The following is an 18,952-nucleotide window of genomic DNA, read 5'->3' on the forward strand; positions in this document are numbered from 1 at the left end:
CTTTTAATTACGTTTCATTTGATGAAATTAGTTCACTTATTACCTAACATGAACTACAATGAACAAAGCATTATAAAAATGTTAGTCAGTTAGTAAATAAAAATGTTAGTTCACGGTGCATTGGCAAATGTTAAACAATACAACGGTTTGTAAAAGTTTCAGTCAATCAGTTTTAGTAAAGCATCAGTAAATGCGGTCGTTATCTATAATTAGTGAAAAAAATGCGGTAAAACTATTGTTCATTCTTAATTCATGTTAACTAATGTAATGAAACCTTCAAGGATAGTTCATGCAAAAACGAAAATTTCCACATTATTTACTCACCCTCAAGTCCTTCAAATTTTTTTTAGATTTGTTTTTACTGATTGAACACAAACTAAAATATCCTGAAGAATGTTGGAAGAACGCAGCTATTGACTTTCATTGAACACTGTAAAAAAAAAAAAACTAATCTGTAAATGTACAGTAAAATAACTAGCAGAATTATACTGTAATGTAAAAAATAAAGGACATTTTTTTACATTGTACATTTTTAAAAAACTCTAATTAATCAATGCCAAAATTAATCATCTAGAAATTCAGAAAAAATATATAGTAATAAATACAGTAAAAACCTGGAATGTACCATTAGAATTGGAAAATTTGCATCACATGTAGCGCAATGTTGGAAAAAGCAGCTAATGATTTTCATGGTACACTAAAAAACTCAAATTTACAGTAAAAACCTGGATTATACAATTTGAAAATTTGCACCATATATAGCTCAATGTTGGAATAAAGCAGCTATTGACTATCACAGTACACTTTAAAAAAATTCTTAAATTTACAGTAAAAACCTGGATTATACCATTGGAAAATTTGCACCATATATAGTGCAACACTGAAATGTTGGAAAAAGCAGCTATTGACATTCATAGTACACTCTAAAAATCCTCAGATTTACCTTAAAAAACTGGATTATGCTATTAGAAATGAAAAGTTGAACCATATATAGAGCAAAGTTGCACTAATGTTGGATTGTTGGAAAAAGAAGGTTTTGACTTTCACAGTACACTAAAAAACCTTAAATTTACAGTAAAAAAACTGAATTATACCATTACATTTGGAAAAGTTGCACCATAAATACAGTAGAGCAATGTTGGAATGTTGAGAAAAGCAGCTATTGATTATCATGGTACACACAGTAAAAATCCTTAAATATACAGTAAAAAACTGGATTATACCATTAGAAATGGAACAGTGTCACCATATTTAGAGCAATGTTGGAATGTTGGGAAGAAGCAGCTATTGACTTTCATACACTGAAAAAAATTATTCAGAGATGACTCCTTGGATTTACTCAATTTTTTTAAGTAAAGTGGTTGTAAACTATTTATCTGTGTCGAATTTAAACAAACAAATTTAGTTGAACATTAATAAACTTAATTTGTTTGTTTAAATTCAACACAAATAAATTGTTTGCAACAGTTCTGGATGCAACACTTTTTTCAGTGTATAGCACACAGTAAAAATCCTTAAATTTACAGTAAAAACTGGATAATACCATTAGAAATGGAAGAGTTTTACCTAGCCAATGTCGGAATGTTGGGGGAAAAAAGGGTATTTACTTTTACACTGTAAAAATCCTTAAATTTACAGTAAAAACTGGATTATACCATAAGAAATGGAAAATTTGCATCATATGTAGCACAATGTTGGAGTATTGGAAAAAGCATATTGACTTTCATAGTGTACTGTAAAAATCCTTAAATTTACAGTAAAAATGGATTATACCACTAGAAATATAGTCGAAACTACACTATAGAACCATAGTAATGTTAAAAAAATAAAAATAAAAATATTCACAAAAATTGAAGCTTTCAACTGAACAAAGAAACAAGTTTAAACGAAGTCAAGGGTGAATAAATGATGGCAGAATTTCATTTGTGGGTGTACTCTCCCTTTAAGTGTCACCATATGTAGTGCAATAACAGAACAGTCATTTCTGGGTGAACCATTTCTTCAAGGGAGTTATTTTTAGCGATTATAATAAAAGCAATTTGCATTAATCTACTTAAACCCAATTGGACAAAACAATGTTCTCTTTAGTAACAGGGGTGGTCAGGAGGATGTGGATGATGCGACTACAGCAGGTGTTTCAGCGGGTTTTCATGCACAGGTGTGGGTGAAGCACCGCCGGCTCTCACCTGACGCCGCTGGGGTCTTTATGGGGGAGGTAGTTGGGGAAGACCCCGTGTCATTCACCACCTCCTCCACACCTTTACACAACATCACAGTGAAGGAGGAAAAGGAGAGGAAACACAAGTACAGCACAGGGAAATAAGATAAGAAGGAGGAGGTGTACAGTGAGTGAGAACCAGTGCTGGAGAGTCATTTCATTAAAAGAGAAATGGTTCCAAAATTATTGTGATTATTTTGGGGGGAGAGAGGTTATGTTTCGTTCCATCTGAGTGTTTGGTTTAGCAATAATATTTGTTTGCTTGTGATTCATGGATGTTTTCTTCTGTCTGTGTCTAATTCTGTGTGTAATTGACTGTTTTGAGTTTATTTCTTCTGGAACGATCTCCCAATCTCTTTAAGAACAGCTCAAACTTTTGAGTCTTTTCAAAGGTCACTGAAAACACACTTATTTTCTTTAGCTTTTAATCATGTTTATGTATTTTGGTTTTATGTATATTTTACATGCGTTTTATGTACAGCACTTTGGTAATCATTGTGATTTGTGAAAGTGCTATGGAAATAAAGTGAGTTGAGTTGAGTTATTTGACTGTATTTGAGCTTTGACAATTGCATGAGTTGAGTTTTATTTAGCAAGCTCGCATTGTTATTCTTTAATCATATGTTAATCTACCGAAAAGAGGGCTAGTTTCTGTTTGTTTTAAAGTCTGAGCATTTGCTTCTGCTTTTAAAGTGCACTGTAAAACCCAACAGTCAACTTTATCAAATGAAATGAGTGTAGTTAACTCAGAATTTACTGAATGTTCATTCTACTCATTTGAAAAGAGTTTTGAACTCAGTGTTGAAGGTAATGAGTTAATTAATTACCTCATTACTTTAACTTAAAGGAGTAAGTTCACAGTTCTTATGTAGAATAGTTTTTTTTAAACTCATTTAGTTTGAGTTGCCTTAACCTACTGGGTTTTACAGTATTCAGTTAGTTTGAGTTCTCCTCATTTATTGGGTTTTACTGGGCTCAAATTGCTCCGTTTACTCAAATGGATTAAGTTCACAGTACTCATTAGGATTAGTTTATGAACTTAAATGGTTTGTTGCATTCGGTTTCCTCAAATGGTTTAAGTTACCTCAGCTTTTTGGGGTTTTACAGTGTGGTGGTCGTTCTCTTTTGATGTTAGTTGGATGATTTAGCCTTAATATTTATAGATACACTCTTCTTAATGATAATTTGCTGTGTGAGAATGATGCAAAAAAAGAAAGTGCCACCCACAACTCAATATCAACTTTCAGTTGGATGTATGTCAACAACAAAATAAAAGTCCCAGCAACAGTTTTCAAAATGCATTATAAAACCTGACTTTTATTGACATTTATTGAATTTTATCAACATTTTTATTAGTTTGAAAAAATAAATAGTCTGGGTGGCAAATTTCAGTTCAAAAACCAGGTAACTATAAGCAATTTTTCAGTTTTATTATGGATCTATAACTAATGATCTCTGCAACAATGATATTGTTTTGACTAACTAAAAAGTTTTGTCACTGTTTTAAAAACAGTGGAATTTTCTTCAACATAAAAAAAGTTGTCAAAGCAGATATCAACGCCCCATGATGGAGTTTAAAAGCACAAATACTCACAGATCAAAAAAATGCAGCAAACTGATAATTATTTATTATTTATACATTGTACTGTAGATCTACAAAGTGTAAATGTATAATGTTTAATAGGAATTCTCATTATTTCTGTGCCAAATAAACCATATCATTGTATATTTTGTTGTGAATAGTAAGATTTATGTTTTTAATTTACCTTTTTTAATGTATGGCCTTAAAATTTTATTTTTAATTGCAAGTTACATGTATAATAGTACAATTGCATTTATAATCGCATGTTACATTTAGAATATTAAAAATGCAAAAGATTTCCATTTATAATCAATGCAGTTACTGAAAAAAGTAATTAATAATTCCTCCATACTTAATAATAATAAGCAACATTTCTTAAGCAGGAAGAAAGACTGCTTATAAAATCTTAAAAGCTAAAAAACCTGAGGGAACTTTTAGTTTCTACTAATGTCACTGTAACCTGCCAAACCGTTGGATTATGTGAACTTTGTAACCTTGCATTTAACTTCCCCAACACTGGTAGTAACTATAAAAGAGTTCTTGGATTTTAGTGCATGTAGGAAGGCTGTCAGGCTTAAAAAGACACAACACAGAGGATAAAGATCAGCGCTCAGGTGCTTAATAGAAAAGAAATGATGTCAGGACACAAATCCTCAAGTTAGATGTTTCTGGAAACATGCTGAAACTCAATTAAACTTTAATTCATTTATTTTCAAGGCACACTTTAGTATTAAATACATACATTCTGGATTTAAATATATATATATATATATAGCTTCAAATCTTAGATAAAAAAAATAAAATTAAAGAAGCTAAACTTTGGTATTCAATGACATAAAGTCAATGTTTGTCTAAAGATATGTACTGTAGAGGTGCTTATTGGATTGTCTTCATTAATCCAGTGGTAAAATCAATCAGATGTCAATGCCTGTGCTCGAAATCAATAGGTTAGAAAAAGAGGATGTGGGACAGAACTACTCTCTCTAAGTCTAGTTAAGACACTGTCATCTCGTACCGTCCTGCTGGCCGTGTTGTTTGCGCTGGACCTCCTTGCGATATTCCTCCAGCTCATGATCCGTCAGCTCGTTGAAGGGGTTTGGAGTCTCCGGCTCTGGTGGGACTGGAGGCTCAACAATCTCAGGAGACTGGAGGAACAGGAAACATGCTCACATAATCCTGAAATCTCAGAATGAAATATTCCCTATTCCCAAGAGAAAACACACTATCTAATAGAAAATGACAATGAGTCTGCCACAGTTAAAAAAGGAGTTTAACCACAGAGGGCACCGGCTGGAAAGTGGAGAGAGATAATGGTGGCAGGCAGACGAGAGCAATTACAGAGTAAAACATGTTTTGATAGTATCAGAAATGAAGGATTTGTTCAAGGATTTGCTCAATGAAGTATTATTATAGTTTGGATGAGACCAGCTGCTGTCAAAGAACTCGTAGGTTTTAACTTAAGATAAGAACATAGGTGCAGATAAAGAAAACACATATGAATGCTAGGTTCAGGCTTGGACAGACTTTGATCAATTGTCTTTTGCTGCTGTTTTGCTACAGCAAAAATAAAACCACTTGATTCTACTTGGAAGATCTAAGTCTAGACAATTATATATATATATATATATATATATATATATATATATATATATATATATATATATATATATATATATATATATATATATATATATATATATATATACACATATATATATATATATATATATAAATAAATATATACACACACACACACACACACACACACACACACACACATATATATATATATATATATATATATATATATATATATATATATATATATATATATATATATATATATATATAATGTATACAGTTGAAGTCAGAATTATTAACCCCCCTGAATTATTAGACCCCCCCTGCTTATTTTTTTTTTCAATTTCTGTTAAGCGAAAAGATTTTTTTCTACAAATTTCTAAACATAATCGTTTTAATAACACATTTCTAATAACTGATTTATTTTATCTTTGCCATGATGACAGTAAATAATATTTTATTAGATATTTTTAAAGACACTTCTATAAAGCTTAAAGTAACATTTAAAGGCTTCACTAGGTTAACCAGATTACCTTGGCAGGTTAGGGTAATTACGCAAGTTATTATATAACAATAGTTTGTTCTTTACACTATCCAAAAAAAATATTGCTTAAAGGGGCTAATAATTTTGTCCCTAAAATGGTGTTTAAAAAACTAAAAACTGCTTTTATTCTAGCCAAAATTAAAAAATAAGACTTTCTCCAGAAGGAAAATATTACAGGAAATGCTGTGAAAATTTCCTTGCTCTGTCAAACATATATATATATACACACACACACTGTTGAAGTATGAATTACAGTTTATATACAATAACTTGCCAAATTGCCCTAACCTTTGAGCCTTTAAATGTCACTTTAAGCTGTATAGAAGTGTCTTGAAAAATATCTAGTCAAATATTATTTACTGTCATCATGGCAAAGATAAAATAAATCAGTTGTTAGAGATGAGTTATTAAAACTATTATGTTTAAAAATGTGTTGAAAAAAATCTTCTCTACCTAAAACAGAAATTTGGGAAAAAAATAAACAGGAGGCAAATAATTCAGGGGGCTAATAATTCTGACTTCAACTGTATAAACTGAAAGACACTCTGTGATCTCACCGGTGGACTGTTGTCTGTGATGACGCTGGCTAGCACTTGAGATTGAGGTCCAGCTGTTTTCATGTCTTGACGATTCTGCTCTCTTATCTGAAACAACAACAAAAAATCATCATTATAATAACTATACTACTAAAATTTCTTTTCCATGACTTTTCTAAAACTTTCAGGTAAATATTTGGTCATTTGGTCCATTTGAGTATTAGTAGACTGTCTGCTTAATATCTGTTGATACTGCTCCTTTAACAGACATTTAACCGATTATAAGAAACGTACATGTCAACTTAAACTAACCCTAACCCCAACCTAATATTCCACTTAATTTAATGAGAATTAGTTGACATGTAGATGCAATGTAACTTAAATTCAACAAACGAACCATCAAAATAAAGTGTGAGGAAATATTCATGACCTAATGTTTCTTGTAATGTCTACGTACATGTGGCAAATAAGAAAAAATGCACGTTCAAATTTATTATTGCATATTAAAAATATGTGACAATCTTTGTAGTTTATATTTATTTTCATATCTGTAAAAAAAGCTTTTAGAAAGTATCTTGCTGCCTGTGTGAAAATGTTTTGCCAGTTGCTTTTTACCCCACGCAGTGAACATCACCTGAAGGGATGAACAGCGCATTTGTATTTAAAATTTACCCAATATTATCATCTCATATATATTCAAGTACACAGATATTTGTAAAACAAATCTCCAAGACTTTTTCTAAACTTTTTGGGTTTATTTGTTTTTTGCAAAACTTTTCCGAGCCTGGAAAATGATTTCTCAAAATTCATGACTTTTACAGGTTTTTCAAACCTTCCAACAGCACTTCTGTGCAGACACCACTGCAATATGAAACAGTTTTCTTGCCATATTCGCTCTGTAGGAAACATTTATTGTGGTCTGTGGACTGCTACCTTCATTTTACCAAACATTGATTTTACGATCCAAGTAAGCAAGGATGAGTCAGTCATTTTGCTAACAAAAAGTTTGGCTTTGTTTTATTCACATAAATAGTATTTTCTTTTTTTCATATACGCCAGTTTACTAAGGTACAAACATCATGAATGTATCTTAATGTTAACATATTTATATTCACAGTCATAAACTTAATTCAGGTTTATTACATTATATTATGTTTTTATTTAGCTTTTCTTCTTCTTTTGTCATCTTCTCACTTTTTGGCTGTTCTCTCCTTTTCTATTTCACCACCAGATTTGTCCTGATGGTGAATCTGAAAAGCAACACATGTTGGGACACTTCTGTTGCTACAAACATTCTGTCTCACACTGTTGGTGAATCTGCCATTCTGTGCCATAATAAGTCAAATCTGCTCACAGTTCTGTTGGTAAGTCATGCAGCTAACAGATTATGACAAATGTGTCTTTCTTTCCCTTGAAAAAAACGTAGAAGACATATTAAATAATTCAAAAGTATCATAGATTAAGAGATAAAATAATAAGAACAATGCTTGCACACATCATTAAGGGAAATGTTAGGTTCAATACTCTTCAGTATCTCCAAGACTGAGCTTATTTCCTCTGTTCAACACGAAAGAAAAAAGGCTGTAACTGTGAACCTGTAAAGAACCTGTAACTATTAACTTCCATAGTATTTGTTATTCCTACTACAGCTTTCTTCAACACATCTTCTTTTGTGTTCGGCAGAATTAAAAAACTCATAAAGGTTTGGAACCACTTGAGGAACAGTAAATGGATGAGTACATTTTCATTTTCGGGTGAGTTATTCCTTTCAGTATTCTCCTATTTATCCTATTCTTCATCTGCTGGCCATCAAGTATTCTCTAACATTTTGTTTTTGAGCATTTAGTAGTTTCTAATCATCAAATAAGTTTGCAAATTTTAAGCAGCACAACTGTTTTCAGTATTAACCATAATTAGACATTAATCAGATATGAAACTATATTAGAATAATTTGACACTAAAGCATTGAGGCTGAAAATTCAACTTTGCATCAGAGAATTCATTCATTCACTCATTCATTCATTCATTTTCTGCCGCTTTACCAGGGTCGGGTTGCGGGGGCAGCAGTCTTAGGAGAAAACCCCAGACTTCCCTCTCCCAAGACACTTCCTCCAGCTCCTCCGGGGGAATTCCGAGGCGTTCCCAGGCCAGCCGAAAGACATAGTCCCTCCAGCGTGTCCTGGGTTTTCCCTGAAGCCTCCTCCCGGTGGGACATGCCTGGAACACCTCCCTAGGTAGGCGTCCAGGAGTTATCCGAAACAGATGCCCGAGTCACCTCAGCTGACTTCTTTCGATGTGGAGGAGCAGCAGCTCTACTCCCAGCTCCTCCCGGGTGTCAGAGCTTCTCACCCTACACTCTCAGAAATAAAGGTATGTGAGTTGTCACTGGGGTGGTACCTTTTTCAAAAGATACACATTTGTACTTGAAGGATCCATATTGATACCTCAAAAGTATATATAAGTACCTACAAATTTTAAGAGGAACACTTTTGTACTTTTTAGGTATTAATATGTACGCTTGAGGTATTAATATGGACCTTTTAGGTAAAAATTTGTACCTTTTGTAAAGGTACCACCCCAGTGACAGCTCACATACCTTTATTTCTGAGAGTGTATCCATAAGAGTACACCCTGACACCATTCGAAGAAAACTCATTTCGGCCGCTTGTATCCGTGACCTTGTCCTTTCGGTCATGACCCAAAGCTCATGATTATCGGTGAAAGTAGGAACATAGATTGACTGGTAAATCGAGAGCTTTGCCTTTCGGCTCAGCTCCTTCACCACAACGGACCGGTACATTGACCGCATTACTGCAGCCGCTGCACTGATCCGCCTGTAAATGTCACGCTCCATCCTTCCCTCACTCGTGAACAAAACCCCAAGATACTTAAACTCCTCCACCTCAGGTAAGGACTTTCCTGCAACCTAAACATGGCAAACCACCTTTTTCCGGTGGTGCACCATTGCCTCGGACTTGAAGGTGCTGATTCTCATCCCAGCCCCATCACACTCAGCAGCAAACCACCTTAGTGCATGCTGAAGGTCCATGTCTGATGAGATTAAATCCTGTGGTCCAAACCGGACCCCCTCCAGCAGCCCTGAGGCAGCCCTGCCGGAGCCCAACATGCACTGGAAACAAATCTGACTTATTGCTGGCAATTCTCCTTCTTCCCGATGGCCATCGAACCTTATTACATCGATGCAAAAATTCAATAAATAATGAAAAATACCTTATTTCTAGTCTCAAGGACTTCTTTTGGATTGGTGAACAGAGGAACAAACTGGTTTGGATTCTCAATCTTTATGGCTCGTCCACTGCCTTGTGTGATTTCCTCAGACTTTTGCCACTGAAAGAGAAGAAATCAATACAGGAGAAATTCAAAAGCTCGTCATTTCACACTCACATTTTTATTATTCAAATTTTTTTCTGTGAAAAAGCGGACAATTTGAAGGAATACAAAAGAGATGTCAGGGTTGGGTGAGGGGAAATGGGGAAAAAGGAGCGAGGACTCAAGTGCAGAATAAATGGGAATTTATTAAATAATAAAAATAAAATGCAAAATAAACTACCCCGAGGGGGAAAACATTAACAAAACAAATACATACAAACAGGACTGGGCAGGCTGGCAACGATGATAACTGAAAACATGACAAGACAAGGGTTTAAACAACAACATGTGATGACGAACTGACACAGGACAGCAAAAGTGAGGGGTATATAAACTGTGGAAAATTAACACACAAACAGGTGAACACAATTAACTAATAATGGGTTAACCAGGAGGGTGGGACAAGACAATAGACGGGAGAGCGCATGACACAGAGAGACAATACAAGCCATGCGCTCACATAACACAACAAGAACATGCAGCCAATGAGAGAACTCATTAACCGCATGTTCATGACAACAAACACAACACTGAAGCACACGACAAAAGCACGTGACCACAATGTAAACACCGAGCCACGTGCTTTGACAAGAGACGCAAGACACGAGCACACGATAGATAAACACCTTATCGTGCGCTCACACATAAGCAACGCGCATGCTTCATCTCAGCGCCAACCAAAACTGAAACCAACTAGACGGAGGCGCCGAGAATAAAGCAGCGCGCTGCTGACAGAACAAACACAAACACTAGTACAAGAGCGCGCGCGTCTGAGGGACGCAGAGCGTGCGCGGCCACATCAAGTGGCAGCGCGCACACTCGGCGTACACCCACGACGGCGCGCGCGCACACAGAGACAGAAACAGGACCAGACATGGAGTAGTGTCAGAGCTCTGCCACCAAAACAAGAATTTACAAGACCAAAGTGGCAGAACCCTGACAAGAGAATTGTGCAACAGATCTGAGAGTAGCCAGGAGAGGGCGCTGTGGTCACTGCAGAGAGTGTCATGGCGATTAAAAATCTCCCCCTGCATTGCAGAGAAGGAGAAAAGGGACGTGGGAGAGAAACACCAGTCCTCCCTCACAGCGTGATGTAACAAATACGCCCTTATACCAATAATATCCTATGATTCACTGTCAGACTATTTTCTGAACACGCTTACTGGCTTACTCATTCACACTGATACTTGTAGAAGAAAATATGAATGGTTAGTGGCTGAATGTGAAGGAGACCAAAAGATTTAGTGGTACCACTTTACAATGAGGTTAATGTCAGTTAGTGTGTTTACTAGCATGAACAAACAATGAACAATACATTTATTACAGTATATGTTCATGTTAGACGACGTAATGAAAATACAATTGTTCAGTGTCAGAACTCAGTGCATCAACTACTGTTAACAAGCATGACTTTGGATGTTTATAATGCATCAGTAAATGTTGAACTATGATTAAAAAATGCTCTACCAGTGTTGTTCGTACTTAGTTCATGTTAGTAAATACATGAACTAATGAAACCTCATTGGAAAATGTGATTCAGTTGACAGCATATTCATTCATTCATTCATTCATTTTCTTTTGAGCTTAGTCCCCTTGTTAATCTGGGGTCGCCACAGCAGATTGAACTACCAATTTATCCAGCATATGTTTTACTCAGCGGATGGCCTTTCAGCTGCAACCTATCACTGGGAAGCATCCATACACACTCATTCACATACAAACATTATGGACAATTTAGCTTACCAAATTCTTCACAGCATATTAAAAACATTATTTTAGAGATTTTAACAGGGGTGTTTGTGTTGCACATTGAAGAAGATTGGTTCATTTTGTGTTTCTTTTAAGCACTGTGTACTAAATTGTCCAGATTTACAGATAAAATCTGCTTATTTATGCTTTTAAATTGATTTATGAAACTTTGCTGTGTGTTTTGTCAAAATGCTGATGTTGAAAATACCTGTACATTTTAGAGGTTTGCATGAATCTTTTTTACAACACGAGACTACAGCCATATAGACATCTAATATAGAGTCAGATTTGTTGGCTGTCTTGCTCGCACAAGCTTTTTCCAACTCTGCCCACAATTTTTTTATAGGATTAAGATCAGGGCTTTGTGATGGCCACTAAAAAACATTCACTCTGTTGCCCTAAAGCACAATTTATCTAATTTGGTAGTATGCTTAGGGTCATAGTTTGTTTGGAAGACCCATTTGTGGCCAAGTTTTAATTTCCTGGCTGATGTCTTGAGATGTCGCTTCAGTATTTCTACACAATGTTCTTTTTTTCATGATGCCATCTATGATGTGAAGTGGACCAGTCCCTCCTGCAGCCAAACAGCCCCACAACATAATGCTGCAGCCCCCATACTTCACAGTTGGGATGGTGTTTATAGGCTTGTAAGCTTTTCCCTTTGTCCTCCAAATGTAACACTGGTCATTATGGCCAAACAGTTCAATCTTAGTTCCATCAGGCCACAGGACATGTGTCCAAAAATTATTCTTTTTCCCAGTGTAATTTAGCAAATTGTAATCTGGCTTTGTTTGTTGATTCTGGCTTGTTGATTTTCCCATGTTGTCACACAGGGAAGCAGTGTGTTAGAGGTTTTCCTTAAATACCATTCTACAGTTGTGCCTCCAATTAACTCAAATGTTGTCAATTAGCCAATCAGAAACTTCCAAAACCTTGACACCATCATCTGAGCTTTTTCAGAGGCATGATAATCTTATTGTATGTAAACTTGACATTTAAGAAAATTTATAACAATTTCTCAAAAAACATATCTTTTATTATTCTGCTATTAAGCACAACAGAAACAAATTTGTTAATTCTAACTTACCTAAAAGAGAACACGTTTAGAAAAAAAATATTATGTGCATTTTTATCCAGTGTATGTAAACTTCTGGTGTCAACTGTATATGACAGATTTCATTTGGATTTCAAATATATAAAATTTTTCATATGTTATGCAAAATATACAGTTCAGTTCAGAATTATTAGCCCTCCTGTTAATTCTGCGTTTACTAGCTTAATTAGGTTAACAGGGCAAGTTACGATAATTAGGCTGTGGTTTGTTCACAATCGAAACAAAAATATTGCATAAGGGGGCTAAATAATATTGACCTTAGAATGGTTAATAAAAATAAACACTGCTTTTATATTAGCTGAAATAAAACATATACAACTTTCTCCAGAAAAATATTTTAGGAAATACTGTGAGAAAATTCCTTGCTCCGAAATAAATAAATAAATAAATAAATTAACTAAAAAAAATCACACTGGGGCTAATAATTTTGAATTTAACTGCATAATTCAAAATATTGTATATACTTCTTCAACCATTGGAATTACAAATATATACCTATTTGTTCAAATATATTAGCGATAGGCTTCTATATATGTTTATATATGGCCAGATATCTGTATGAGTAGGCTGTCATTAAGGCTAAGAGTGAACAATAAAGTATTGATAGTTGTAAACATCGTTACTTGACAGTAATCCATTACATTTACATTAGTAAACCTTTCTATCAATGCTCCTCATCAATAGGAATTTGAGTTCTTGTCATATTTTATTACCATTGTCTAAACCGCAGTAAATAAACTGTGATGATGTGATAAACACATCTGAATAATTTCTGGTTTGACCGTACAAAAGACTTCTTTCTGACCGTAGTGCGATGTCCCGGGCTGGCCTGGTCCTGGTTGACTTTCTGATAGACATTTGGGGTGTTCAGCCACCTGGTCTTCTGCTGCTGCCTCTGGGTGTGAGGATGGAGACGCGGATGAGGCTGAACTCCATCTTCATGGAAGGAAAATGAAGTGACGGTGGCAGGAACCTCCACCTCTCGCCGGGTTCTGGAGCGCTCCAGCAGAACCGGGAAACGGTAGGCATATCCTGTACGGTAACCCTGAAGAACAAACACCAAGGGATTAGATGTCAAGAGTCAATTGCTCTAGTCTCTTTTTTTCTTTCTTGTTATTGTTTATAATTGGTAATAAAATATGTAAAGAAGCAATCATATACAGCAACAGTAAAGCACTTTCTATGCATATATAAACGTAATATAAATGTAAGTATTGTTATGTGATGCACTGTCAATATTATATACAACAATGTAAATGATCAAATTACTGAACATTTTTAATCAACTAACCAGGTTGTCCAGTGTCCTCATCAAAGCTTCAAACTCATGCTCCCCCAGCCTGCTCTTCTGCATGGGGCCAAAGGTGGATCCCGCCCAGCCCACAGTGCCTTTGGCGACCGGCCGGTGAACGTTGCGGTCCAGCATGATGAGGTTTTGTTCTCCTCCTGCACTGCACAGTGCTGCCACCTGCCAGGACAGCACAGCACTGCAGCATGATTAAACAGTTTCATCTCAGCCAAAAAAAAAATGAATGATTCACAATCCCTGCCTGCACTGTCTCTTTTCACATGGGTCACACAGTTTTTGACCAATTAATTTTCACCACCTTTCCAGTCATTGCTGAGGTTGACTTTCATTGCTATGTCATGTGCAATATATATATATATATCATCAAAACCTTTTTAAAAAATTGGCTTTAGTAATATTATTTAGCAATACTTAACAATAATAAATGTTTTCTGAGCACCAAATCATATTAACATATTGGGCCAACACTGCCAGCAGACACACAACGTCATAAGATATTAAGGCCCAATCCCAATTCTATTTTTGTACCCCTACCCCTTCCCCTTGGCCCTTACAACCAAGGGTAAAGGGGAAGGGCTTCAAAATTTACCCTTAAGAATGGGACAGCACTACACCACCTGCACATGTGAGATTAGATGACGGCGACTGTGATAGTGATTCCAGTTGTGTTTTTTTTTTGTGGTATTTATCATCAGGAAATCACTGAAGGCATATATTATGTTATCATTACAATATATTGTGGCAATAAGATCGTAACTGTACTGTGTATTTACACAGTGGCCATATTCATCAATGTAAACACACCAAAAACAACAGTAACATTATAGCAGACTCTGTAAAAAGCCCATTGACAGCCACTAGACAATACTGACAGGGTATTCCAGTGTCAGAATGCTGTGGGACTGCTGTACAGGAGTTATTAATAGGGATTATAGATCTCGAAATTTAGCATTTTTATGGCAAGCATGACGATAACACACGAACGAGGTTATGAATATATATATATAAAAATTTTAAATAATGACAAAAAATACTCATTTGTAGATCTCCTTACTTCCGGGTTCAGCAATATTGCCATTGTGGCAGGTGTATTCTGGGAAATTTTCTTACCCCTTGGTTTCAAGTGTGGTCCTGAAAAATCTTTGTTCGAAGGGCTATTCACCCCTTTCCCTTAGCCCAACGCCTTCAAGATAAAGAGAATTGGGACACTCCTACCCCTTGGCGTGCGCGCGCAAAACGAGGGGTAGGGGTAAGGGGAAGGACCAAGGGGTAGAATTGAGATTGAGCCTAATATTAGGTTAGATCTAGGTCACGACTCACGAGCATCTATGGACAATGTTATTTTGATGTCCAATACTGACATGAAATGAAGCTGATATTCAGCTGATTTTAGGTTGTGTTGGAAAGTGACGAAAATCCAACGTCAAGCCAACATCTTAAACCAACGTCATAATGACGTCAAATACTGACATTTATTTCTCAAGTATGGCAACCAAAAACCAAAATCTCATTTCCGTCATAGTGGTAACATCCACACAATGTCAAGCGGTAATCAATGCTACGTAGATGACAGCAAGCTCTGTCCCTTTTTACTCTTTACTAAACTTTACTTATTGTGCCGTGTACATGTTTCTGCTTTTCACTTTTAAAGCTTTGTTAATCCTCCTCCTTTATAACTTTCTTTTAAATTTAAATTTACATTCACACTATTACCTGGACTCTTAATTTTTCTTCGTCCATGTCTCCTGTTATACCTTCTGTGCATTTAAAAACTATTGGGAGCTACTATTATTATTATAATATACTTACCGGCCACTTTATAAGGTACACCTATCTAACTGCTCATTATCGCAAATTTCTAATCAGCCAATCACGCAGCAGCAACTCAAAGCATTTAGGTGTGTAGACATGGTCAAGACGATCTGCTGCAGTTCAAACTGAGCATCAGAATGAGGAAGAAAGGGGATTTAAGTGACTTTGAACATAGCATGGTTGTTGGTGCCAGACTATCCGAGTATTTCAGAAACTGCTGATCTACTGGGATTTTCACGCACAACTATCTCCAGGGTTTACAGTGAATGGTCCGAAAAAGAGAAAGTATCCAGTGAGCGGCAGTTCTGTGTGCGCAAATGGCTTGTTGATGCCAGAGGTTTCTTGAACATGACAATGAGTTCATCATACTTAAATGGCCTTCAGTCACCAGATCTCAATCCAATAGAGCACCTTTGGGATGCGTGATACTATCATGTTAATATGAACCAAAATCTCGAAGGAATATTTCTAGTATCTTGTTGAATCTATGCCACGAAGGATTAAGTACTAGTAAGGTGTACCTAATAAAGTGGCCGGTGAGCGTAGAACTGAAATAGGCAGACGCAGCCTGAATCTCCGAACACTAATATTCAGTCTCATTTGTCCTACTGGCCCACTAATATATTCTCCTACATTTTGTCCAAATGAGAAGCTTTTCAATTTCATTTTTTTTTTGCCTACCTGTATTTGACAGGCGGTCTGGATGTGGTAGATTGTGTAAAAGGCCTCCTCCACTGATTCTCCCAGTGCCACGATCCCATGGTTCCTCAATACTAACACCTGAACAATAACAGGAAAGAGAGATCAGCTAGAACACTGTATCAAGCTCATAAAAATCCTCACAGCCCGGATGTTTACTGTAATGTGTGATCTAACCTTGCATGTGGGGCCGAGGCTCTTCTGGAGCTCCACTCGATCCTCTTCTTCCTCCATCACTCCATTATAGTCATAATAAGCCACTTCACCCACCAACAAAGCCTCATGGGACAGCGGAAGAAGGCCACATTTCATGGCTGACACCTACATGAAACATTAATGGTGGTAAGGTTTGCTATAGGATCAGAGCTGAAATAAGGAAATAGACGTTAAGATTAATGAGAGATTGCAGTGATGACTGGAAAAGGCTACGCTTAGTGATTTTAAAACTTATGCACTAGTAGTGTAAGTCAGTAATGTATATGTGAAACTATTTATGTGTTAAATTTAATTAATTATTATTATTAATTGGAGACAATGATTCTAAAATGATAAGATAATGAAAACTATTTTAATAATAGAATGGTAAGTATTTTGAATAAAATAAATTAAATGAAATGAAATTATTTTATGTCTGAGCATGTCATTATTTGTGTGTTTATGTATATGTTTATGTGCGCATATCTGTTCGCAAATTTAGCCACTAAAATAGAATAGAATAAAATAAAGTCATTTAAGTTTTACAAACCCAAGGGGTACAAATCCCTGGAAAAATCAACAAATAAACAGACAAGCAATAAAAATAAATAAATAAAATAAATAAAATAAATAAATAAATAAATAAATAAATAAATAAAAAGATGTAAAAAAATTATTTATGTTAATAAAAAATTAAATACAACAATTTGAAAAATATAAATAACATTGTTAATAAATGCTAATAATATTAAATTCAATTAATTACATAAAATCAATTTCGTTAATAAAATAATTTATGTTAAAATAATAATTTAAATAAATAAAATAAAATAAATTAAATAATTTATGTTTTACAAACCCAAGAGGTACATATACCTGGAAAAAATCAACAATTAAAATAAAATAAAATAAGATAAAATAAAATAATTTATGTTAATAAAATAAAACAACAAAATAAAATAAAACAAAACACTGTTATGTTAATAAAAAAATTAAATAAATCATTTATGTCAATAAAACAAAACAAAATAATATAAATAATTCATGTTAATAAACGAAACAAAAACCAAAAAAACAAAAATAAAATAAATGTAAATTAAATTAAATACCTGGAAAAATCATCAATTAAACAGACAAAGAATAAATAAATTCTTGTAACTTATGTGGTTAAAACCCTTGATGTACAAATAATTAGCAATTAATACACAACTCAGTTCTAATACACATATAGTTTATATAATTTAATTCTAGAAGACTAGATAAATAGCATTACTGACGAATGGTTATTAGATAAAGTTACTTATATTTTGTTATACAGTAATACAGGGAGTTTTATGAACTCTGTAATGGATAAATACCTGAATAAATGCGATATACGTCATATAAATATTAAACAATCAACAAACATTAACTTAGTATTTAGTTAAGACGCCGACTTAAGACCCATCTTTTCAAGCAGACTTTTTTAGGACTAATTTTATCATGTTATTTTACAGTTAAGATGTGTTTGTATTTGTAATTTTCTCATTCTTCATGTATTTGAAATTATATTAGGCAGGATTTTATTAATTGTTATTGGCATGTTTGTTTTAAAGCAACCTTTTATGTCCTGAAAGGTGCCATATATAAACAAAGTGAATCATTATTTTTATTATTATTAGTTATACATTCATGATTGACACAAATACGTAAATAAAGGCTTCAATGTGGTTGTTTTTTGCTAAGAGACTTAGTTTGTGTTTTATTACCGCGGCTGTGGCTGGAGTGTGGAGGTGCAGCAGACACCGGACATCAGGTCGGGCAGAATAGATGGCAGAATGAAGACTGAACGAAGACAGATCCACTGCGAGAGCAGTGCTACCCTTCTCCACCACCTCACCCAGAATATTCACCTTCACCTGCACAGCGCAGAAAGCAAAACTTTCACTCCAACACATCAAAAACAACTTAAGAAAACACTATAATCTTTTCAGAGAGCAGATCTGTTTGCAATATTCATTTAAAGTCTGTGTGAATTGGAAGTTGCAGACACTTTTATTTCATTGATGCACTTATAACAAACTGAATATTGAGTAGGGGGTGGAGCTTTCTATTTGAGCATCATTTCCTTGTAGCAAACTAACAGGGGCGCGGCTAAGAATATTGTGGTTGATGTCATCAAACTAACGTCAACAAAAAAGGACCGCCACTCCAAACCCAGAGGCAAACTGTCAGACTGTCACG

At 34.9% G+C, this 18,952-nt stretch overlaps 1 protein-coding gene across 21 annotated transcripts in view; it reads right to left on the minus strand.

The window, feature by feature from the left end:
- The window catches only part of add2 (adducin 2 (beta)), a 53,150-nt gene that overhangs the window by 5,096 nt on the left and 29,102 nt on the right, over positions 1-18,952 (minus strand). For 10 of the 21 annotated variants that reach the window (XM_009301250.5, NM_001365434.1, XM_073950999.1 and 7 more), the window contains 9 exon segments: positions 18,478-18,627; positions 16,712-16,855; positions 16,517-16,615; positions 14,006-14,182; positions 13,520-13,759; positions 9,693-9,809; positions 6,483-6,569; positions 4,816-4,945; positions 2,187-2,258 (listed from right to left, as the gene is read on the minus strand). In XM_009301250.5, coding sequence (XP_009299525.2) covers positions 2,187-2,258; positions 4,816-4,945; positions 6,483-6,569; positions 9,693-9,809; positions 13,520-13,759; positions 14,006-14,182; positions 16,517-16,615; positions 16,712-16,855; positions 18,478-18,627 — 1,216 coding nt within the window. 21 annotated transcript variants of the gene reach the window in all.

This window comes from Danio rerio, chromosome 5, assembly GCF_049306965.1.
Source record: "Danio rerio strain Tuebingen ecotype United States chromosome 5, GRCz12tu, whole genome shotgun sequence".
Lineage (NCBI taxonomy): Eukaryota > Metazoa > Chordata > Actinopteri > Cypriniformes > Danionidae > Danio > Danio rerio.